This window comes from Malus domestica, chromosome 14, assembly GCF_042453785.1.
Source record: "Malus domestica chromosome 14, GDT2T_hap1".
Classification (NCBI taxonomy): domain Eukaryota; kingdom Viridiplantae; phylum Streptophyta; class Magnoliopsida; order Rosales; family Rosaceae; genus Malus; species Malus domestica.
In genome coordinates this window covers 9,195,080-9,219,409 of record NC_091674.1, presented here as the reverse complement: position 1 = coordinate 9,219,409, position 24,330 = coordinate 9,195,080, and the positions used below count along the sequence as shown (strand labels likewise).

At 36.4% G+C, this 24,330-nt stretch overlaps 1 protein-coding gene across 2 annotated transcripts in view; it reads right to left on the bottom strand.

The window, feature by feature from the left end:
• LOC103430998 (calcium-binding protein CBP-like) overlaps positions 1–22,620 on the bottom strand; it is a 35,524-nt gene extending 12,904 nt beyond the window's left edge. The window contains exons 1-5 of one of the 2 annotated variants that reach the window (XM_008369146.4): positions 22,082–22,620; positions 21,548–21,594; positions 20,984–21,159; positions 20,802–20,820; positions 20,188–20,527 (exon numbers count right to left, since the gene is read on the bottom strand). In XM_008369146.4, coding sequence (XP_008367368.2) covers positions 20,423–20,527; positions 20,802–20,820; positions 20,984–21,159; positions 21,548–21,594; positions 22,082–22,502 — 768 coding nt within the window. In that variant the 5' untranslated portion in view covers positions 22,503–22,620 and the 3' untranslated portion in view covers positions 20,188–20,422. Of the gene's footprint in view, positions 1–20,187; positions 20,528–20,801; positions 20,821–20,983; positions 21,160–21,547; positions 21,595–22,081 lie in introns of those variants that run through there. The other variant, XM_070812569.1, reaches the window with a different exon arrangement.
• Positions 22,621–24,330: the final 1,710 nt, after the last annotated feature.

The following is a 24,330-nucleotide window of genomic DNA, read 5'->3' as shown; positions in this document are numbered from 1 at the left end:
ACTAATCAACGAAACATAGTTCGATATCGTCGCTTTTCATTTATGTCGGTAACTACCATATAAGTGAAACATCATTGATGATAATCTCATTCTAATTCCATAATCTCATCCAAACTAGTATACTAGACCAAGAACTTTAAGTCTCGAGAGTAATCTAGATTAATCTTATGAGATGGAAATGATTTGAGACAACGGTCGGGTATAGATTCATTTTGTGTCATGTCTTCCTCTTCTAAGGAAGTGAATTGTATGAACCGAGTGATCTATCGTGCTCCAGGCCAAGACAAAGTGATTGATTATCTGCTGGTGTACCGGATCGTCCAACAAGAGCGGCCAAACCGTTAAACAGAGGTGGCACACCCTTTGGAGATGTTAACTCAACGTCCATTAAGTACGTCTATCCTTACAAGCATGTTTGCAGCTGGTATATGATCTCGTCAATTTAGCTAGATTAGAGGAATACGTCTGGAGGAACATTCTGAAAGCTAGAATACATCGGACTTGCTTATCACACTTGTGTGATACGGGGATCGAGATGAGACATAGTGGTCAATGTCCACGAAAATTCGTGTCGTTCTATAGGAACGTTGATGTTTTTATCTCTCCTTAACAGTGGGAAGACTGTCCTATTGAAGTGACAATCCACAAATGAGCGGTAAAGAGATTGCATGCAAGGGTTTTAAGAGAGCTAGTGTGAAGGAGAATCATAATCGACAAAGATTCACATCCTTCTTTGAAGACCTATATTGGTACGTTGCGGCGGTGCAACTTGGCACATAGAATGCACACCCAAATACGAAGCATTAGGTTCATACCCAGTAACCAACTATAACATCAAATAGGTTGGGTGGCAATAGGCCTCAAGGTGGACCAACATAGCTGCGTACAAGATTGCATAGAAACTGAAAGCTTGGTGCATTCACCAAGGTCCGGATGATCAATTAAATTGCGCTTTATGATCGCTCTATGAGGCTATTTGGGATGAACATGAGAATTTGATGTTCAATAATAAACCCAAAAGACATGCAATACTTTATCGAAAACCATCGATATAAACTCTTAGGCATTATCCAGTCTTCCAGACTTTATAGGATAAGTGGGGTGGTGAACCCTTAAAATCGGCCAAGAGGTTTATTGGCAATGTATGTAGACAAACAAGTGAACATCTTGTCGATTCATCAACCAAAATCAAAAGTATTTATATGCTTCATATTTTAGTTGAATTAGTCCTCATATATTCCCTTTGAATCCACTGTAAAAAAAGGGTGATTTCGTATCTTTGTGAAGGATGATTTAGAAAATCAATTTCCCCTACGAGCAGGCTTGGCAAAGTGTGCTTGTAAGCACAAGATCCTTACTTCGGGTAAGGAGATACGTCGTAGCATCATTGTTTGACCTAAGTGTCCCAAAAGGTCATGCTAAGGCAAGTAAACTGCTCGAATCACCAAGCTCAAAGCTTTAGGCTCATTTTTTAAGGTGGTGCAAAGATATTCCACTCTATTTTTTGCAGTGGTTTCATTCATGATCATTGTTCTCTCGAATATCCTTAAGACTCAACAACGTTCTCCCGGAACGGGGAGAATGTAAGGTTTCTTAAATCGTAATTTAGTACCATTCAGACAATGAAGAGCTTGCCAATGCTCTTAATTAGGTTGGATAGACCTGAAGTGGTTGCTAGAGATGTGATTTAGGCATAAAGTTAGTGTGAGTAGTATCACATTCACCCAGACAACTAACTTTCCCACATTCCTACCTAATCACGTGTTTAATTGAATTTGGTCACATGTATTAAGAAACATGATTCAATTAACTCGTATTCGAGGACAATATCAATAAGATTATCCATAACTAAAACATACACCAAACTTGAATCGAGGAACATGGAAAAATGTTCATAAAGTAAATGATTTACTAAGGGGATTTAGCCTACAAGGCCATCCATGTCAAAATTATGCTCTTCCAACGATGTTTGGTAGAGCAAAATTAGTTTCGTATATTGACTACTAGAATGGTACTCCTCAACGACATTGGTAGGGCACGAATAGGTGCATAACCAATGATTTATTCCATCAAGATGGAAGTAGATTATGTAGGGTTAAGGTTTGGAAAAAGTATCCCTTATTCTTGAAGTTTTAGGTCTTAGGTGCCAAGGATCACACTTTGGGCATGATGTCACACCTTAGCAGACCTTAATTTTACTATATGTTGTAAAAACAAACTCGAAATTGGATTATGAAAGAGACAGACCCATACTTGGGTTCGGTAGGCCTTTGCCAAAGCAGAGTCAATACCATTTGGTGCACCTATGCCAAAGCAGGGCACCACTATTCGATAGGCTTTGATCGAATTGGGTTGAGTCATTCGGTAGACTCCAGCCGAGCTGGGTCTATACTGTTCGGTAGACTCCAGCCGAAGATGGGTCTATACCATTTTCTCACGTTTGTGGTAGTAATCAAATTAAAAAATTGGATAACCTTCCACTTTCTACACTTAAGCTGGAAGGGTCTGTTCAGGAGGTACTTCCGTTTGTAATGCTTTGGGCATAAGTCTTCGAATGAAGATCATGGCGGAGGCTTATTCAGCTCATCGATGCCATTGTTGGCTTCAATGGTTACTTAGCATCTTAATAGTCAAGTGGAGATTCACGTCTTGTTTCGATCAAGAAACGTCCAAATTAGTGAAATCGAACTTGTTATGGTTCAACAATCCACTAAATAAAGGGAACAAGATTGTGATTAGTGCTATGGAAATAAGATATCCATAAGCATTAAAGTTAGAACATTTGGGTTTCAAAGGCATTAAATTCGAAACTACATGTTCAATTTAGTTTATGAACATTTAGTTCATAAAAGAGAGGTTCCTGAAAGATCACAGAATACAATATACAACTAAGTAGGATTTGGGTTGCTTCAGGAATTTAAGTGCGAGTGCTTCGGGACTACGAAAGGTAGTTAACGGTTCAAAGAAAAGAAATAATTTATTGAATTGTTAATTGCCAAAAAGTGGACTTCAGGCCAATAATTTTAGATTAATTGTCAGATTAATGGACTGCTGGTCACTTTAATTAATTCAATAGATCGAGACCATTCGGGGTCAATTGTAGAAGCAAAAATAACAATAACATTCATGTTAAAATTATAGAGAATGCCAAAAATAGAATTGGATTCGAGAAACCATAGCCCAATATTGGTGGGCTTGGGTGTTGTGTGCAAGGCTAGGCCCTGAAATGGCTTAGTAGGCCACGGGTTGTTGCGGGGCAGCCCAATCATGGCTGCAAGGCTATTTCTAAGTAGGCAAGGCCGGCTTGTTATGGAATCAGGCCGGAGTGCTAGCAAGCCTAGCATTCACTGACTTGGGTTGAGGTGTTACAAAGCCCAGCCGAAGCTAGCTTGTGGTTGGGCCTTGACATGGCAAGCCCTACAGCTAAGGAAGTTGCTGCATGCGGGCTGAGGTAAGGGGACGAACCTAGCAAACTTTAGGCATACTGGTGATGAGCCTAGGGCTCAGGGACAAACCTAGGAAAGCTTCAGGCTGTGCTGGAGTAGGCTAAGGCTGCAAACCCGTTTCATAAACCCAAACCAAGCCTTCGCCTTGGCTGTCCAGTGCATGCAGCAAAGCCTAACGGGCTGCTCCAGAAGTCCATGATATCAAACGACGTCATCCCAAGGCGGTGGCATGGCTATAAGCCAGCCAACTTAACTCGGTGCTAACGGCGGCTTAGCAGTAAAAAAACAATTAAAAAAAAACCCAGATTTTTTTTCGGATTCTAGAGTTAAAAGAACTCTAAGTGCTTTTAAATTAATTTTGATGCTTTAACTCACAATTCCACATAGCATAATTGCGTATTACATGAACAAATATATATATTGACAAAATATATGAACACATATGCAACATATATAATTGAAAGGAAAATATAAATATAGGGGAGTTTCAAATATCTTAATTTATTTTAAAGGAACCTGATTGGCAGAAAACAACCGAGCCTTTGAATTTGTAGAAGATCATTCTCGGAAAGTCGGAATTGCATCTCCAATGCTTTGTATCACGTTCAACACAGAAAAATTAAATTGAATCAATAACATATCAATTCAATAAAATAATGAATTAATCATAAAAAGAATGATTAAAACGTAATACTCCCTTGATTGAAGATCAAACTCTCTTTAGCGCAGCATTAAGAGCATGCTGATAACGTGTTGTAGGCCTAATTTACTGAATCATATAAAGATCAGAGAGAGAAGGGTGCGACATAGTAGAGAGAAAGAGAGAGATGTGTGATTGCAAGGTGTGTTCTATTCCACCCCATTGTGCCTTACCCTAATAGGATTACAACTCTAACAGGATATTAACTACTAAAGAGAAAATTCAAAGATATCCCTAGATACACTAGGATGTACACAATCACATTCCTAACTACAACATGTGCAGATTGTTTGTATTATTTTCGGCCAGTTTTCTATTGTATTGTTTTAGGGGTTTTTATTTCCCATTTTTCTTTTGTGAAGCCTTGTGAACCGAAAGTACAGTTTTGGCATTCTTATAATAAAAACTAGTATATGCCCACACTTGCGTGCGAAATGTTATACTTTTTGTTTTTAAAATTGAAGAAGAGAGGAAGGGAGTGAATGTGGAAGTGGGGAGAGAGGGAGTGAGATTACTTATTTGGTAATTTAGCCAAAAGTCAATAAAAACTTTACTATTAAGCCATATGTCAATGACATATTTTTGTTTTGGACTTAATCAATGATATGTTTCTATTAATTAGACCTAGGTCAATGATGAATGCAACATAGGTTTTAAGTCATTATAAATAGTTAGAATTTGACTCTTCTATCCTTCTCTCTCTTTCTCTCTCTATGAAAGTCATATGGGCTTAAGCTATTATAAATACGAATTTAGATCCTCTACGGATCAATTTTGTGGAGATCTTCCGGACCGATGGATCTCTTCCATTGATACAAATTGATGATCCCATATTTTACTATTTATTTACTCCAAAAGTTACATTTTCTTGTGATAAGTTTGATGAAAATGAAAGGAATTTCACAGATTTGTGCCTTTATGACTAGATTAATAATAAGGCAACATTCCTAAGATTTTTGTCTAATTTCTAGTCAAAGTGGAAGTTGTTGGAGCTTTTGTTCTTTTGGATTCATGTGTAGGCATTATGTAAAAGGAAAACTAACGAAAAGTCCAAAAAAACTTCCCTTTTAATGAAAAGCCCTTTTTAAAGGTATAGTGAATAGTACCAAGGAAATGTATAAATGTGGTTTTTCGTTAAAAATGAACAGTACTGGGAGTGTTTTGTTAAAACTCCCTTATTTAAATTCATCTTACTTTCAAAAATTTTATGTAGGGTCTACATGGTAAAAGCTGGCAATATTTCTATCCTTTGGAGAAAAAGATGGACCATTTTTGTTTTGCTTCCATGTGGCCACTTCAATACCTGAAGGCATCAAACTTCAATTAACCTCTCTCAAAAGATAATTGAAAGGCTTGCGATTTGTCCTAATTTCCAGGAGGAAGACGAGAGTCGCTTAAGCATTTTTCCCCTCTCCCCTGCATCAAAATTCCCACTTTTGATGCAAAACCAACTAATTTGATCAACCTCTCCCTCCTCAAAAGAGTACTTCCTCCACCGAATTTTCAGTTGGTGGATCTTTGCGAGAAGATGAATCTAGAGCAATGGGTTGATTACCTTAACTTTTGGAGTTTGGGTAATTTTCAAAAAATGGCAAAGATGACCTGGAAGGTGAAATTCGAGTTACACAGTTGGGGGAGAAGGAAAACGAATGCAAAGGAATGTTATTCCCATATTTTCTTTCTCCTAATTTGTTTGATTTTCTTATGGTATGTGTTCTCTTTTATTATTGGTTTTGGAGGGAAGGCATCGAAGAGAGAGACTTGGCTGTTGCATAAATGGATTTATTGATGGCAATGAAAGAGTTATTGAAACAAAGGGGGAGCAGCAGCAAAGAGATTAAAGGCACGAGCTTAATGTTAACAGATGCAGAATTCATTTGGGTGCCTTAATGTTCTACCGTTTCCTCTCTTTTACTATCATCAATCAATTAGGGTTAATTTTTCGTCGGTTACGGAAACGTAAAACGGAAAAAGAAGGAAAAGAACTGATCAATTTTTTTGGAAGCAGAGATGGAGGGAAGACAATTGCAGCAAAGCATAAGGATCTTTCAACGTTTTTTCTAAACTCAATTTTCTTCTCATTTTTATTATGAATACAATGATAATTTCATCTATGTTTCGAAACTAATTTTCCTTAGCTAGGGCTACGATGTAGCCATGACTATGAATGCTTATATTCTCAAGTGAATTATTTCAAGTTTTCAATTTCATTGAGTATCGTTTGCTGTGTTTATATGCTTGGTTTTAGTCTTGGTGATTAGCTACCATCTTGACTTTTACTAGGTAAATTTGATGCAAGTTGTGCAAATGCCATGTTTTCAACTTGAGTGATAGCTTCTTGCAAATAGATACCATGAATTACCTAGTAGTAGATGCCATACCCTAGGATTTGTGTAGTCTTTAAATAAATTTCCACTGATCGTAATGAGTTTCATTATGTTAAACTATTACAGATGCCATGGATGGTTTCATATTGGGATATATGTAATAGTCTAGATGCCATAGATATTACATGTGTTAGGGAGATTTGACTATCAATGAGGTTGAGTACTTGTTAATAATTCACTGCAAAAAATAAGTTGGATTGGTCATGGTGAGTTGGATGCTCTAACATTTTACTCGACTGAATTACAATTTGTGTTCTTGGCTGCCACTTTTTGCATTGTGGTCAAACTTTCTTGTTTTCATTTGTTTTTACTATTAGTTTCAAATCTCATACCCATCTTTCATCAATCTTTGCTAATTTTACTTCGTTGCAATTGGATTTAAGTTAGTGATAAGAATTAAATCATTTTCTGAGGGACGATATTAAGTGCTTGCTTTCTATACTATCGAACGATTCGTATGCTTGTGAGCATAAAATTTGGAACTAAGTTGGACTAATTTCGGTTAGTTTAAATTTTACAACAAGTTTTTGGCGCCGTTGTCGGGGATTGAAATTATTCTATCTTTTTCTTATTTCAATTGCTACGTGTTTTTGTTTTATTTTAATTGATGCGTCATTCTCAAAGTCTTGAGCTTGTGTCATACAATCCCGAAATTGACAGAACGTTTTGACACCTACTAAGGAAGCAAACGAAGCAAGAACTAATTGAAAGAATGGCACTTCAAGACCCAAATGAAACTTATGCCCTTATGGATTATTCGGCTCCTACTGTTGGAGCCACATTGTCTTGTATTGTGCGCCCAGAAATTATAGCTAATCAGTTTGAGTTGAAGCCGTCGTTCATCCAGATGTTGCCATCATTTTATGGTCTTACTACTGAAGATCCAAATTTACATATTAACGACTTTGTCGAGATATGTGAAACTTTGAAGATCCGTGGGGCAACTAACGATGCTATCAGATTGCGATTGTTTCCGTTTTCACTCAAGGACAAGGGAAAGTCTTGGTTTAACTCTAAAGCGGCCCGATGCCGGTAGTTGAGCATCTCCTGATACGTGTAACATGGCCCTAACTCCACGGCTCCTTACCACACCTTCATGCCTAGCCTCGGCGACACAACAGAGCGACATAACGATGCTTTGAAGGCAGTTGAGCACACCCTAGCCATGCCTGCTTCACCCAATGGAAACTTCTGGCATTTGCAAGTAGACAGCACATCCAACTACTAAGGCTCGGGACCAGGCATGATCCTTGTCAGCCCAGACAGTTCGATGCTCAAGTAGGCGATTACTCTAGGCTTCAAGGCATCTATCAGCAAAGCAGAGTACAAAGCCTTACTAGCAGGCCTCCGAATGGCAAAAAACTTGGCGATGAAAAAGCTTACAATTCATTCTGATTCCCAGCTAATCATCAGCCAGACTATTAGGGAGTACACGGCAAAACATCCAAGGATGGCGCAATACTTAGAAAAAGTATGCAAGTAACTTGAGGCATTTTAGACTTACACCCTCACTCAAGTTTCGCGGGCAAACAATACCCATGCGGACGCACTAGCCGGCCTAGGCTCCACCTTCGACCACCAACTCAAATGCTCTATCCCGATGGAATATTTAGACAAGGTAAGCATAGAGGCGAAGCTGGCAGTCGAAGTGTCACAGGTTAGGACAACTCCAAACTGGAAAAGTTCTATTATAGACTACCTGGTCAATGGCACACTCCCAATGGAAAGGTTGGAGTCTAGAAATTCATGTGGAACGACATTCTCGTCCGAAGATCCTACATTGGATCACATCTCCGCTGGCTAGTGCTTCCCAATGACCTTTCTAAGCTCAATCCACAAAGGCGTTTATGGAAATCACTCCAGAGGTCGATTCTTAGCGCAAAGGGCTCTTAATGCAGGCTACTACTAGCCTACCATGCATCAAGACGCTACGGAGTTAGTGTAAAAGTGTGACCGTTGCTAACGCTAAAAGTCGGTACCAGCATTGCCTGCCAGCGAGCTATACCCATAGACGAGTCATTGGCTGTTCATGCAATGGAAAATCAACTTGGTAGGGCCAATCCTGCCTGTTATTGAAGGCAGAGGCACATTATTTGCCGATTTGGCATCCCCAATCCATTGTCACCTACAACGGCTCGTAATTCGTGGGTAAAGATTTGGCGAAGTTCTTCCAAAAATATGGCATCAAGCAACACAACTTCCCAGATGCCTATGGGCATATCACACGACCAAATGACGAGCCACTGGTGAGACTCATTTCTCTTTGGCATTTGGTTTAGAAGTAATCATTCTTCCCAAATGTTATCATGCAAAGTATCCGCACTCTATTGCCAAGTATTAAGCAGAACAGTAAGAAGATGGCTGTAAGCTTAGATATGGCAGAGGAGAAGCACGACCAGATCATCACCCACATCACAATCTACTAGTAGCAGCTCATCTCCAGCTACAACAAAAGAGCCAAAATCCGGCAGTTCCAACTCAGAGATCTAGCCTTAAGAAAAACCTTCATCACTGTCTGCAGAAAAGGCTCCAAAAAGATGGATCCCATCTAGGAAGGTCCGTACAAGAGCAGCAAAGTAAGCTGTAAGGGTAATTACACCCTTGCTACCATGAACGACAAAGAGATAAAAAAGCTATGGAACATTTACCATCTGAGGAAGTACCATGTGTGACCTCCCGCTATATCAAAGCCCGAAGACTCAACCAACTCGACGGGCACCACCTCGCAAGTCGATGACTGTCCAATTGTTATGCAGTTCTTAACTTACAGCTAAATTCTCATTTGTTTCACTTGTTTTTCAATGAAGAATTCAAAAGTAATTTACAACTTGGCTTGACTGCATGCTTACAACAACTGATCACTCATTCACTTCAAAAGAAGACGGCGCCCTTTAAGCAGTAAAGCCGCGTTAGACTTATACAACCACATATTCTTATGAAAGGTTAAACAAGCTAGCGTGCATATATGAAGCTTTATCCACTGCCGACATGCTAAGTAGTTAATAAGCTTCATCTCTGCCAAGCGCAAAACGACCTACACCAAGTCCTAAAGTGTTGTGATACTTGCAACGTAATCTACGGAATTGGAAAAAGCTAAGGTTAACAGCCTAGTGGTCACGTGGACTTGTCTGCTTCTGTATGTAAGGCGTCCGGTTCCCGACCCTATGGCTAACAACTTTGCAAAGTTCTACACCAACACCTACGGCTGCATAGGCTACGCGGCTTGTTTGCTTATAGAAAAGTAGCACGCCTGCCACTAATCTATAAAGTCTAAAGATTAGGGCATGAACAAAAGAATAGAAGATGGAGAAAAGCGAAGGAAACAAGTTTATTAAATTTTCTAGCAAAATTGATAAACAACTAGCAAAGACTGAAAGAGTTCAAGCAAAGCAAAAGCAACAAGGAAAACAAAGAAAATCCTAAAGACTACATATAACACTACTCCTCAGCAGCTTAGACGCTCCATGACTACTCGGTCGCCACACCTTCAGCAGTCGCCACACCTTCAGCAGCGGCACCATCTAGTGTTTCAGCCCTGGCTGCCCAAACCTGGGCACCAACTTCTTTAACTACTTCACCAATAGAAGCCTCAAAAGTAAAGGTAAGTAAGTCTTCTAAAGAAATAGATAAGGTTTCAAAGTCTTTCCCAGCAAACTAAAAGTCAGACGGACTACCAAAAAGATGATCTACATAACTTAGCTTGTAGAAATCGGCATGACTCTGAAAAAGTGAAGCCTTGAGCCTAGCCTTCTCACCCTTCAATTGCTCGTTCTCCTCGAGCAGACCAACACGGACGTGCTACGACTCATCCACTTATTTCTTCAATTTTTTGTTAATCTTCAGCACACCTTAGAGTTCCAACATTTAGGGTTCAAGTCTATCAACGACCTTCTTGAAGTGGATCACTTGGTTATAAGCAGCAATCAACTCTTCATCATTTGCATAAGCAGCGGAACGAAGCTCAGAAACGACACGCTCAAGATCTTGAATCTGAGGTATGTAACATTCAATCTCATTCTCTACACTTTCATACTTAACTTGGATCGCGTCAAACCTAGTTTCCAAGTTAACGATCTCTTGGTGAGCGGTCTCAAACTGCAAAGAAGTGGGGGCAGATATATTAGACCCCTTAAATGTGACGAGCTCAGATTCCAACCTTTTGATCTTCTCAGTAGAAGAATAGGCTTCGGCTGCCACAGCCTTTGCCACCTCCTTGGTAGCTTTGGTATCATTTTTGTCAAGGAGCATAGATTCGGCTACCAGAATAGCCGTCTTCTGCATCATGACAAGTAGGGCAGTCTTCCTATACTCAGTCGTATGTTTTGCAAAGAAACTTGGGAAAACAACCCATATAACGCCATCGACAAACTTGGCATAAGCGTTCATGTCTTTAAGCAGATTTGGTTTCAAAAGTGAACAGATCTCACCAACCTCCCCAAAAGCAACCTTAGTGGATTTCTCACAACTGCCCACGCGAGCAGTATCTTCTTTCCTAGCAAGTGAATCAGTTTTAGCAGCAGAGGGAGTGGGCCTTAGCCTCACTTTAGCAGCAGAGTCCAATTTATCGCTCTTCATAATAGTAAGCATCTCTAAAGGTGAACTAGACTTAGCTCTCCACGGACATCTTGGTACATATTTCGGCACTAGGGGCATGACAGGGCCTCTACCAAAGGACATGAGCCATACGGCTCGCCTAGCATTACGCCTCAACGCCTCAATCTGCGGCCCCAGCCGCACAAGCTGCCTTTGGCTCCAACTAAGCCGAGCAGCCTAAGCAGTGGTCCCTGCCACAACACCTCATCGGCCCATGTCGAACTAACTTCTGGCCCATGCCAACCAACGTGCCACACCACATCGATAGCTGCCCTACAACAGCACTATCCAAGAAGAAGACAAGGAAAATTAAAATTTTCTTACCTCGGTGCTGCATGGAGAAGACGAAGAAAGCAACGAAAGATGTTCCTTTGCACAGACAAGTGTAGAAGATTGCTAGGTATGGGGAATACATATCCTCTAGCTTTCTCTCACTTGTAGGGTAGAATAAATTGCTCTCTAAAGTTGATTTAATCATCTACTTAAGGTAAACTTAAAAAGACTTTAGAAGTGATTTATTTCCCTTTCCTAGAAGGATCTAATTTCCAATTAAAGATGGAATCTACATCAAAATAAGAAACAATCATACATTTCCTAAAGCAAGAAGATCTCTACACCTGCTACCCTTTCCTACGAGCAGCCCAACAGGTATAGGGGCATTTATGAAGCCAAAAATAATCAAGAAAAATATGGAGGTGACACGTGGATTTTTGGGTTAAAAAGACAAGATTACCCTCGAGGCACATCGGAACTTCTACGTGCGAGCAGCGGATAATCATCACTCAATCAAGGTCAAAAATCATCAAAATAGGTATTTATTCAAAACTTATTTCATCCATCCTCATCAAATCTTCTCCACAAGGTAACCCCTAAATCATTCCTTTCAAATTATATTAATTAGCTAATTAATTGATTTATTACTCAATTAATTTATTAATTAGCTAATAAATAGTGAACCACACCCAAAAAACCACCCAAGTGGTCCGTCCCCATCTCTCCCAAATGGGCCAGCCACATCCCTATAAATACCACTTCATTTCTCCAAAAACCTAAGTTGAACCTCTTGCAAAATTCTCTAAACTCTCCAAACACTTTTCCTTCAAAATTCTAACTTTGGTATTGGAGGTTCTTCGGCCAAAGCCCCCCCCCCAAAAAAATTCATCGTGGGCGCGTGAGGCTCTTGGCCTTGACTTAAGGTGTTAATTGTTTTGCAGGTGCATTTTCATCCAAGAACAAGAAGGAAGAAATTTGCATCCACAGCTGTAGTGGTAGATTTTGTAATTTTTGTTTATTTTAAATCCATTTAAGTATAACAATACATGATTGACCTATTTATAATTAACGTAAATATTGTTGATCTATTGTTAATATTGTAACTTATTATTGATTTTTCACAAAATCACCCTTATTTAATTTTTTTATATAATTAAAGATAACAAAATCACTTGTAGGCGATGCTTAAACAAAAAGTAGCAAAATTTTATTTTGTGAAATTACGTTACTACCCTTAATTTTGTTGTTGTGATAAAAGACTAAATAATATCTTCACCTTCTTTTGGTTGATAAATAGGGTTTTATTAATATGTAGTTTGTTTTTTATTTTTTTGGTGAACATATTAATATGTAGTTTAGATAAGGATAAAAATACAGAAAAAAAAAAGAAAAGTTTAATGAAAAGCGCTTCTGCTATGCTGTGAAAATAAGCTTATTTTTGCTACTTCACGTTTTCAGCTTTTTTTCACCCAAAACTGTGAAAATAAGCTGTTTTTAAGTGTTGAGCTCAACTTTTTTTTATACCTACTTTTTATAAAAGCACATCAATACCAAACCAGTACGAAGTTTATTTAACAAAAAATCATCCTATAACTTTATTTAATGAAATTGACTTAAACTTTAATGAAAATGACTTAAATTTTAATGAAAACGACAAAAGTTTAATATAATAAAATAAAAAATAGAAAAAAAATTAATAAAAAAATGGTCACAAATTATTTCTAAATTTGAACAGTATTACACTATTTCTGAAACTAAATGGTACTATACTATTTTTGAAACTGAACACTTTGAAAACTGAATACTAATTATTTCTGAAACTAAACAAGGGTACTACACTATTTCTAAAATTGAACACGAGTACTACACTATTTTTAAAACTGAACACGGGCACTATTTCTGAAACTGAATACAGATTGGCGTGCACTAACTATTTCTTAAACTGAATATGGTCATGAAGTTCATGACCATTCTTCTCTCTCATCTTAAATGTTGCCGGCACTTTCTCACCTTCCAAGCACATTTTCTTCTTCTAATTTTCATCTTTTTTTTTAATCACAAACCCAAAAAAATGCCTTAATGTCGTAAAAGGATACGAAAAATAAAGATGTAAGCGCCCACACGCACAGGAAAACAAGGCCTCTTTCTACCTCTACCATTACAAACCTATAATACCAAGAGAAAACTCAATAATTACAGTTAGTGACTATGATATTTGTCGACTTCCGTCAAGTTCCTAGGAGAGTTCTGTCATCCGGCACAGCTAACATGACCTTCTATATTATGCATTTACTATTAATAATCTCTGCATCAATCATATAAGATAACAAGGGACAACGATACAGCAAGTAGAATTCTACATACATTACAATTGCTATAATGGGAAAATTTTCTCTGATTCTCATCTTTCCTCTTTTCATTCGTGGGGAGTGGTAGATTTTGGTTTTTATGTGTGTTTGTTTACTCATGAGATTGATGGGTCTCATTGTTGATGGCAACATAAGAGCTTTCAGTCTCTTGCATGTGCTGCAGCTTATTTGGTGCAGAGTCAGAAGCCACAAAGTTATGCTGCACACGCCTTTGGGGTTAGATTTTTTTTCTCTCTTCTGTCTTTATCGTTAAATATAGTTATATGATGATTTTTGGTTAAAATTCAGAGTTTTAAAGTTTTTTTCATTAGTTTTCTTAAAAAAATAGGTCACACTTTCATGAATTAAAATGCTATCCTTAATAATGAAAAAAAAAATAATCCTTAATAATAAGAAAAGGTGCACTTGATGATAAATAATTGTCTAAAAGTTTTTGAATAATTAAAAGTTTAGTGAGGGCTTTTTATTAATTTTTATAATTAATTTGATTCCAAATTTGAACATTTTTTTTGTCCAGTGGGTTAAGAGCATCTCTAAGAACATCTCCAACCCTTGATTTAAAACTTCAAATTTAGGTTTTAAACTAATCCAATCTTTCTCCAATGGTTGGGTCTAAAATAGTTTTAGGTTAAAACCTAAAATTTGGGGGCCAATTGTTAACCCAAAATTTAGGCAAGGGTTAACAGGCTGCCCCTCCAAGATTTAGGTTTTAAACTAACACAATCATCTCCAATAGTTGGGTCTAAAATAAGTTTTGGGTTAAAACTTAAAGTTTGGGTAATTTTAAAATTTTAAATATATTAAATCTAATCACTGAGATTGAATATTATTTGATGATAGCTTGAAAATAACTAAGGAAAATAGCTAAGGAAAACTAATGAAAATAACTTGAAAACTTTGAGTTTTAACGATAAGGACAAAATAAAGGGTAAAGTAAATAGTACCATGATTGACTTTTTAGTGTAAAAATGTGGTTTTTCGTTAAAGTGAACAATACCGGAAACTTTTCGTTAAAGTTCCCTATATTTTAATCAAATGTATTGTTTATTAAAGTGTCCAAAACATAAATTCGGGCCCCACAAAAATAAGACAAACATGATATAATAATATTTTGGATTAAGTACCTAAAACCCTTCAACCTTTTAGTGTTATTCCAAATTGGTCTCAACATTTTTAAATATTCTAAACAATTACCCAACCAGTTGAAAATGTCACATACGTTAAACCCCACACTACTAGACAGCAACTCATCTACCACGACAAATTTACCACGGGCTTTATGCGCATGTTATAAAAAGTGAACATTTATCATGAGCTTAGTTAGCACGTTGTGGATAATAATATTTTACAATGGACAAGTAGTGGCCCGTTATAATAAAACAATTTAATACCACAAACTTAATCAGCATGTTGTCGAAATATTAAACCACCACAGATCTTTATTGTGGTAATATTATTTTTAACAACATTTAATGTTCGTGGTAAATAAAAAAATTCAATGTGGTTAAATTACACACGTTATTAAAAAAGATTTAGGAGGCGGGATTGAAAAACTTCCCAAAATTTCAAATCTTTGAAATTTCACTGTACTCCCGCAATTCTCAATTTTTAAGTGAAATCCTCAATTTCCTATTACTTTACCTCTCTCTCTCACAAACTTTTCTCTCATTTTTTTTTATCTTCTCTCCACCCATCGCCTCTCTTCATCCATGAATCCTCACCTCACCACAACCACCAATTTCTTCCCCTCATGATGTTGCCCAATCAAAAACCTCCCACTCTCCTCCTGCAACAACATCACCAACCCAACAAATCAACCCCAACACAACCTCCATGCGCTCTCCTCCGTAGCCTCACCGCAACAGCGGAGACCATCCCTTCCACTCCATGTCGCTCCAGAAACTGAGGTGCTTCAACTGGGAACGAACTAATTTGTAGTGGGAGTGAATGCAATAATGGTGCTACATTCTCTTTGCCGAGGTTGTCCACATATGGTTCGATTAGCCATGACCTGGTCATCCATTTTCTCAATCTCTCTAATTATTTTTAATTAATTTTTAAAATTATGAATAATCGTAGCGATAATTTGAAGTTGTTGTTAGTGATTCGTAATTTCCGAGTTGATAGTATTTCGATTTCTAAATCTTACCTGTTTTCCTTTCGTTCAATTTTTCTCGTATGTAATCTCACTCTCTCTCTACTAACCAATTGTTTAATTTTGAAAATCTGAATTTCTTATGTTCAATCTCTTATTAGAAATTCAAGATCTAGGTTTTGGTATTTATTCTTTGAAAGTGCTATGCACAACCAATATAAGAAATTTGCCTCCTACGGTTACTGAAGATGAGATTGAGGAGAAGTTTAAAAACTTCGGTCAAATTATACATGATGAGGGCTGGCAAGGTGAGTTTGTCTCTAAAACTATGAACTGGATCAAGCTAAAGTAGAAATTGGTGCGTGCGGGAAATCGAAGTCTGCTACGCTTTTGTTGAATATGAAGACATTGTTGGCATTCACAATGCACTCAAGGTTTGATTTTTTTGTGATAAGTTGTGGAGTTTTTTGCTTTTGTTTCAAAATGTTCATTGGATTCAGGCAAATTTCCTGTTATTTGTTGAAAGTTTTGTCAGGTCTCATATGTAGTTATGCATCTATTGCGGATTCTTAAGGCATATTGCATTCGTCTTTGAGTATTCAATTGTTAGAGAGTTCCCATACTTACACTTGCACTATTGTCAACATTGATGAACTATTTGCCCTTGTATTTGCTTTGTAATAATTTTTTGGGCTTGTGCTTGTAATTTGTACTTCTATACTTAAATATGTGTAGGGCTTGGTGTTGTGGCATTTTTAAGGTCATTTGGTTGCATATGATGCTTGAATATTTCAATGCTAAGTGTTATTTGGATATTTTGTTGGCTATGGTCAGTTATTAGACAATCTCTATGGAATTTAGTATCGAGAATTAAAGATCATTCCATTCTTTTTCTGTTAATGTGGATTGATGGCCTGTTGTTTCTTCAATCAGTTACCTTTTTAGGAGGTTATGTTGTCTTGGGGCATAATATTAATATACAATATAGTTTTGATTGTAGTGTTTTCCCTTTTTGGGTGTATCATGTGGATTGCTGATCCATGGCTGTTGTAGTTTGATGTTTAGCACATTTTAGTAAACTTTATCAAGCTTTCATAAAAAGCATTATTTTTATAAAGCGATGATCTGTGTGCATGGCCTGAAAGTGTGTTTTTTCCTGTTCCCTGCAGGCATCTCCAATTCATTTAGCTAGAAGGCAAGTTTACATTGAGAGTAGAGCCCAAACAACGCTGGAGTAGCAGCTCAAAGACGTAAGTGCTTAATTTCACTATCCTTATGATTAACATCTTTAATGTGGCAAATTTAATGATGTCACACTATGACTGCATGATGAAATTCTTAAATACTATGTGTTAGAATAACATGACTGTAAGGGGATGTATCAGAGATGTTGGGTGAAGTCCTAGAGATGGCACTTACAGTTGTGTTTGTCCTAATGTTGGCAGTTGCTGGAAAGAAGTGGTGTTGCCTTCATAAATCTGAGAAAATTTTTGTGGTGGAGATAAAGAATATGTTTTTTCTCAATCAGTCTCGGAATCAATCTTGCATTGCAATCTTCTTTCTTCTAAGATGTCACTTAGATGTTAAGGTTTTCATGGAATCAAATCATTTTTGTTCATGAGCTTAATGAGTCTATTGGCATAGCCATAATTTTGAATGTTATATACCAAATTGCTAAGCATCTGTTTTCTTAGAAGTAATCGTTTGATCAACTTATTTTTCCTTATGTGTTTAGGTGAATTATTCAACTAGGAGGAATGGGCAATGGCAGTGGCAGCGGCGGTTATCAAATTACAAATCTTTGTCATACAATTCAAGAAAAAGTGAAGTCTTTTAAGTGATATAATTTGTTTGTAAATGGAGATGTATTTCATACTTGATAGATAGTTTCATATCTCGTAGGATAGCTCATTGATTTTAAATGTGATTTTTTATGTAATTATTATATTGTAGTAAATGTGCAATCTTGTATATAAATATTATATTTATTAAATAAAAATAAATATTTTTTTTAAATATTTTTTTAGATTTGGAAATTCTTTTATAACGGGCATTGGTCGTGGTCATTTTGTAATCCACAACAATCATAGTGCACATGGTGATAGATCCTAGTCTACCACGGGCACAATTCGTGGTTATATCAAATTTAACAACGGGTATAACTCGTGGTAGAAACTGAGACTTTTTATCACATCCAGATTACTAACGGGCACAATGCCCGTGGTGGATTGTAATCTACCATTGGCATTGACCGTGATAGATGAGCTTTTTTCTTCTAGTGCCAATTCATTCTTTTGTTAAATTAACTAGGGCTTACGTTGTCTCCAGCATCAATAGAATGTTATGGAAGCATGGTCTCCACCAAGTAATGGTCACCACCACCCCCTTCAGACCTTTACCTCCAAACCCAACGCGCAACAACGAACTTCACCCAACAACTCAAGCGACCAACACCGAGATGAAGGTCATAGAGGTTGATGAAATGGTATGGACTGTCATGATGTGGCCACCACCATCTTCCTTGCCCACAAAGAAGAAGTTGAAGCTTTATTAGCTGAAAATTGGCGAATGAGGAAATCACATGAGTAGAAACAAGCTCATTGAAACCATATATGAATTCTTAGCCTCTTCTTGTTAGGAGATTTTCCAATCTTTATTTTTGTTTTCAATTTTATTCGTGAATTTGTTTTTTATTTTTATTTTTTCATCTTCATGTCTTTTTTTAAAGTTATTTTTATTATTATTTTAGTGTCCAAATAAGCTAATAAGTAGGACATATTGTTGTCACATGTACATTTAACGAAAGGATTAATTGAGACTTAACAAATGTGACATTTTCAATAGGTTGGTTACTTATTTGGAATGTTTAAAAAAGTTGAGACCAATATAGAATGACACAAAAAGATTGAGGAGTTTTAGGTACTTAATAATAATATTTTAAGATGAAGAATAAAATTTGAAGAGTTGGTTGAAAAGAAGTTGGAATGAAAAAATTTATAATAGCATATAAGTGCCACGTAGTTTACCAAAGAACACTTTTACATATAAAATTTTCCAACTCCCTTGAAGATGTAAAACTGATTTTGTTGGGTGGTGCTACATACATAAAACTTTTGCAATATACCATATAAATTCAAGGACAATGCTTGGGTACTCAACAGGGAGTACCATAGTTACTGACCATCCTATTTGGACCACTAAATTTAAAACAACTGTCAAATAAAACCCTCTCACAGCTCTTACTATCTTTCTAACCTAAAGCACCATTTCATCTCTTGTACTAGTATCCAAACATCCATCTTCTCTCTCATTACAAGCACTGCTGCCACATCTCCACCAACCACCTCCTCTCCTTTCTCTCGAAGCCATGGCAGCTTCACCCTCTCAAATTTGACGAAACCCATGAAAGCTCAGATCCATCTTGCTAATCTTAAGAAGGAAATTTCATCTATAAGAAAAAATTATGAAGTAGGTTGAAATTATACAATGAAATTCAGGAGAAGGTTGGTGTTCGGATCTGCCAAAGATTCCACTACGGAGAAGTCCGACGAACAACAACGGGGTGTTGCTATGGCTTCCACGATAAAGAATAGGGGGATTTTAGGGCGAAGTTGACACATAAAGGTTAGATGTGGGTGAGGACAACGGAGAAGTTGAGGTTCCCAAAGGCGTTGGGGAAGACAAGGTTTCTGGCGTTGATACCATGGCAAAAGCAAGGAGTAGTGAGGCTGGAATGGTGAGGATTTGAGAGAGAAAGGGGATGTTTGGATGTGTGGTTAACACTGTGTTTAGTTACAAGTTTATCAAATTAAAGTTGTGACATGTGTTTTGTTCTTATTGGGCCACTTCATATGTTCAGTATCTTGGGTACTGATTAGTTAGTACCTAAGTATTTTTCTAAATTCAATTGATGACACATCATTCGATGTACAAATTTGGTACTCGTGCCTTGTTAACGTGGAAAACAATTTAATAGGAAAAACAATGGTTACATCATTAGAAATTTCGAAGATACTATATATGTGCTTGCCTTGCCTGGATTAAAGGTTTCGTATTGGAATTTTTTACTCCTAAAATAAAGGGAGTTTTAACGAAACACTTTCGGTACTGTTCATTTTTAACGAAAAACCACATTTTTACCTTTCCTGACTACTATTCACTACACCTTTATTTGTCATTTTTTAATAAAACTAAAAAAAAATTGGACTTTCTGTTAGTTTTTCTTAAAATTAAATGGGGAGAAGTCCCCTTTATTTATTATTTATTTCATGTTTTTCCTAAAATAAAAAAATTACATAGGAAAATGATGTCAAAGTCATCTCACTTCTTAGCCAAAGAAAATTTTATTTCCAACGACATCAACCTTTAATTGGAAAATGATGCAAAAGTTAAAGACATGGTAAAACCAGGCGCTGAAGCCTTATTATATGAAAGCTATATAGTGAAAAAATACAGCTACTGCACTCCACTCCGCTAAGACACAGGAAAGAAAGAGCTAGATATTACAATACACTGTAAAACCACGAACCGAATTCATAAAGCCTTAAACAACACACAACCTACGCAATCAGGAATGGCAGGACAGTCAACATGAACTCCTCATAAGTGAAAGTTCCCATACCAGTGTACGCTCTGTCCTTCTCCTTAAACCTCTCAGTTAATCCCTGAAGACACAAGAATCACAAAAGAACACGCTCCATTAAGTATTGAAAGTTTATCGGTTAACCCACTAATTTAAATTTTTGAATACTCAATCACACAAACTACGCACAAATCCGATTAAACTTGCACACCGATGCTTTTAAGATACGTAGACAGCAAGAACAGATTAATAAACCTCAATTATCAAAGTAGGAATAAAATCTAAAGACGAAGGACCGAGTACAAGTTCCCCAGTTAAAACTACAAAATATAAGCTTCAGTGAACATCGAACTCACCTTAACAGTCATACAGCACCTGCATTTAACCAAAATAAACGAACAAGGAATAATCAGATTTCGATCAGAAAACGTAATATAAAATATACCAAATGAAATCAAGTAAGTATCTAATTCATAAGAATTTGATCCTCAAGCCAATCCCAGAAAAGAATGATATAAATAAGGAAAAGGAAACATACTCGATGAAATTGTCATATTCAATGGCCCTCTTTTTGCCTCCAGTCTTGCCGAATTTATAGACCAGCAGTTCTAAAACTACAGGTGAGACAGCAAATCCCAGACTCAGCAGTGCATCTCTCAACTCATTTGCATCAATGAACCCACTTCTGTCCCGGTCGAACCTCTCAAACACTCCCTGATCAACCACACCAATTACAAAACAGTTAATTTCACACAATAATTAGAAGACAAAATTTTAGGGGACTTTTGATAACCATTCATTTTTAGTTTTTAGTTTTGAATTTTTTTTTAAACCAAAAACTGAAATTTTGTTTGGTAACTATTTCCAGCTTTCAAAAAAATGAAAACTAAAACAAAAAAGTGAAAACTCAGTACTAAAATTTTGAAAAATGATCAAAAAAGTAATTTTCAATTTTTCATTTTCTGAAAACTGAAAGAAGTACTAATACATTTCATTTTTTTTTTAAACAGTAAAAATAAAAACTGAAAAATGAGAATAAAATGATTATCAAACGATCCATTAAAAAAATAAATAAAAAAAAGAAGGGAATTCGGGGGATTACCCTCCAACTTTGAAGACTGTAGAACAGTGCAGCGAATTCCTTGGGTCCTGTTTTCACAATTTACCCGCACACACAATAAATATTATTATCATCGACTATTTCATTAATAGTGAATTGAGCTACACTGAAAGCTACAAAGATAAATTGTAGCAAATTAACCCCCACACACAACTTGCATAGAATGACTTCACCATGATAGTGGCGTCTCGATCTACTAATGAAATGTCATGTCATGTAACGAAAAACTTATACATGACATGATGAACTAAGTAATCATGATGACCTAGTCTCTTTTTAAATAAGTAATTCTCCGAAAAGAGAATATTTTTACTCACCACACTCAAATGATAGTGACGTTCATCACTTTATTTATCATAATGAGTTTACATTTTGAGATTGAGCGGTTGATAGATACAAATATCAAAGATTAAACGAATCCAACAGTAATAAGTAAGCTGGTGAGCATAAATTTCAAATTCAACGAGAAAATCACAGATATGCATGCATGGAGTGTTAGGGTTTGTAAATGGTTACCGATCTTCCTGGTGTTGGTCTGGGTGAAAAGGTACATGAGAAGATGAACAGTCCTCAAGCTGAAGCTCTGATTGTACGACGACAGAGCTCTCTGCATCTCCTTGTCGTCGATGAAGCCGCTACCGTCCTGATCTGCCAGCTGAAAGCAAGATATGATTTGCGGATCCGTGCCCGGCGGGAACACCGACGGAACCAAAGCCGCGAACAGGCTGCCGTAACTTGGAGCAGGCGCGGGGTATCCGCCTCCGTGGGCTTGATTCTTGTGAGGCTTAGCTGGAGCACCGTTGGCTCGGGCTTTATGGTCGTATTGGTGCTGCCCTTGCGGCGGTGCACCGTAGGGTTGACCTGGAGGTGAAGCGCTGCCGTAGCCGTGGCCGTAGCCATAGCCATAGCCGGGAGGAGAGTGTGAGTAGCCTGACATTCTCTTTAGTTCTTGTAGAAGATCTGAAAATTTGGTTTAGGAGTGTGTGCAGAATTTGAAACTGATCGGGATGGATATTTATATTCAAGCTCGGATCTGGAAAGGCGAGGTAATTACCGGCACTTTCTAGTTTTTAGAATATATGCCTCGTCAACATCTTCTTAATATCCTGACAAATCTTCACAAAACCCTTTTTTATCAAAAATACTTGGACAACCTTTCTATAATCAAAGCATTTTTATGTGGGGTTTTTGAACATTAGTCATTGAAAAAGATCAAAATTTAAAAAAAAACCTGATGCTAGATTAAATATTCAATTTAATCCCTTGAGTGTACTTTTATCAAAATTTACATTCAATTTTTCTTATTTAATGTGTATTTTTATTTAATCTCTCCATATTAAATTTTAATTTTATTAATATGCACATATTTAATCTTTTAAATTAGAAATGAACATAAATGAGAAAATATTAAAAAAAATTGTGATACAAAAATATATAGATACATAAGTGTACAGAAATGATTGTGCCAAAATATATAAAATTGACTTTTTTGTACCAAAATATTTGTACCTACATGATTGTACCGAAATATATTATAATGAACCTAAATGTATGTATTGAAATGTATTATAATGAATTAATGTACCTAAATGTCAATACCGAAATGTATGTACCAAAATGTACGAACCTAAATGTCAATACCGAAAATGTATGTACCTAAATATCAATACCAAAATGTATGTACCTAAATGTATTTACCGAAATAATAATTGAATTAATGTACCTAAAAGTCAATGCTCAAGTGTGTGTATCAAAGTGTACGTAATGAAATGCATTATATTGATCGAAATGCATTTTATTGAATCAATGTAACTACATGTTTGTACCGATAGATATACCAAAATATTCAAATGTATTAATGTACCTAAATGAAGAACATACAAAATTGTTATCGGAAAATATATTATAAAAAATTTAGTTGCCTAAATGTAGACATTAAAATATATTATGATGAATGAAATAAAAATTAAATTTAAATGTAATTAATACATTAAAATAAAAATAAAAAGATAAAATAAAACATCAAAATACAACTAATAAATGATATGATTAAATGTGCTAGGGACTAAAATTGGATTTTAATCTTACATATGGTTATAATCTAAAACTCATTTTTTTAGGGATTAAAATGAAGTTTTCTATTTTTATATTACCAGTTTTCCTACACGCACTTGCGAAAGATTTTTTTTAACCATGGCACGTTACGAGCATAATATAGAATTTTATTTTATTTTTTGCATTTTTATTTGGAAATAGACTGAACCGATGACTTAATTGACAACTAAAAATATATTTCAAGCTCTTCTTTACGTCACGCGTAACGCATTGTGAAGTAGAGTTTATTGCACCCATGACGTGAACAAAGAAATCATGCACACTCCAATTCATTACAAAATTCACTAAATCTAAATAACTAATATTGCCAATGTACCATACAAATTAGTAAGCACAAGTCAAGAAACCATTCGAGAATAAAACGATTCCACTTTTATTATCCAGCTGAAAACCTATAGAAGAGAAGATGAATTTTCAAAATTGTTAGGAATACAAACTCTCAAACCTGTAAATGGTGATTAAACCACTAACTCACTCAAACATTCGATTCTGATCGATTTTGGATCCTGATTTCTTCCTTTTGCAGAAACAATTTTCTCACCGTGTTTTATATCTCTCTGATTCATTGTGCAAAACATTCGCTTCCGCTTTCAAATTGCATGCTCCCATCATGGGAGTCCCATGAATAAAAGAAACATTAAAAATTCTTA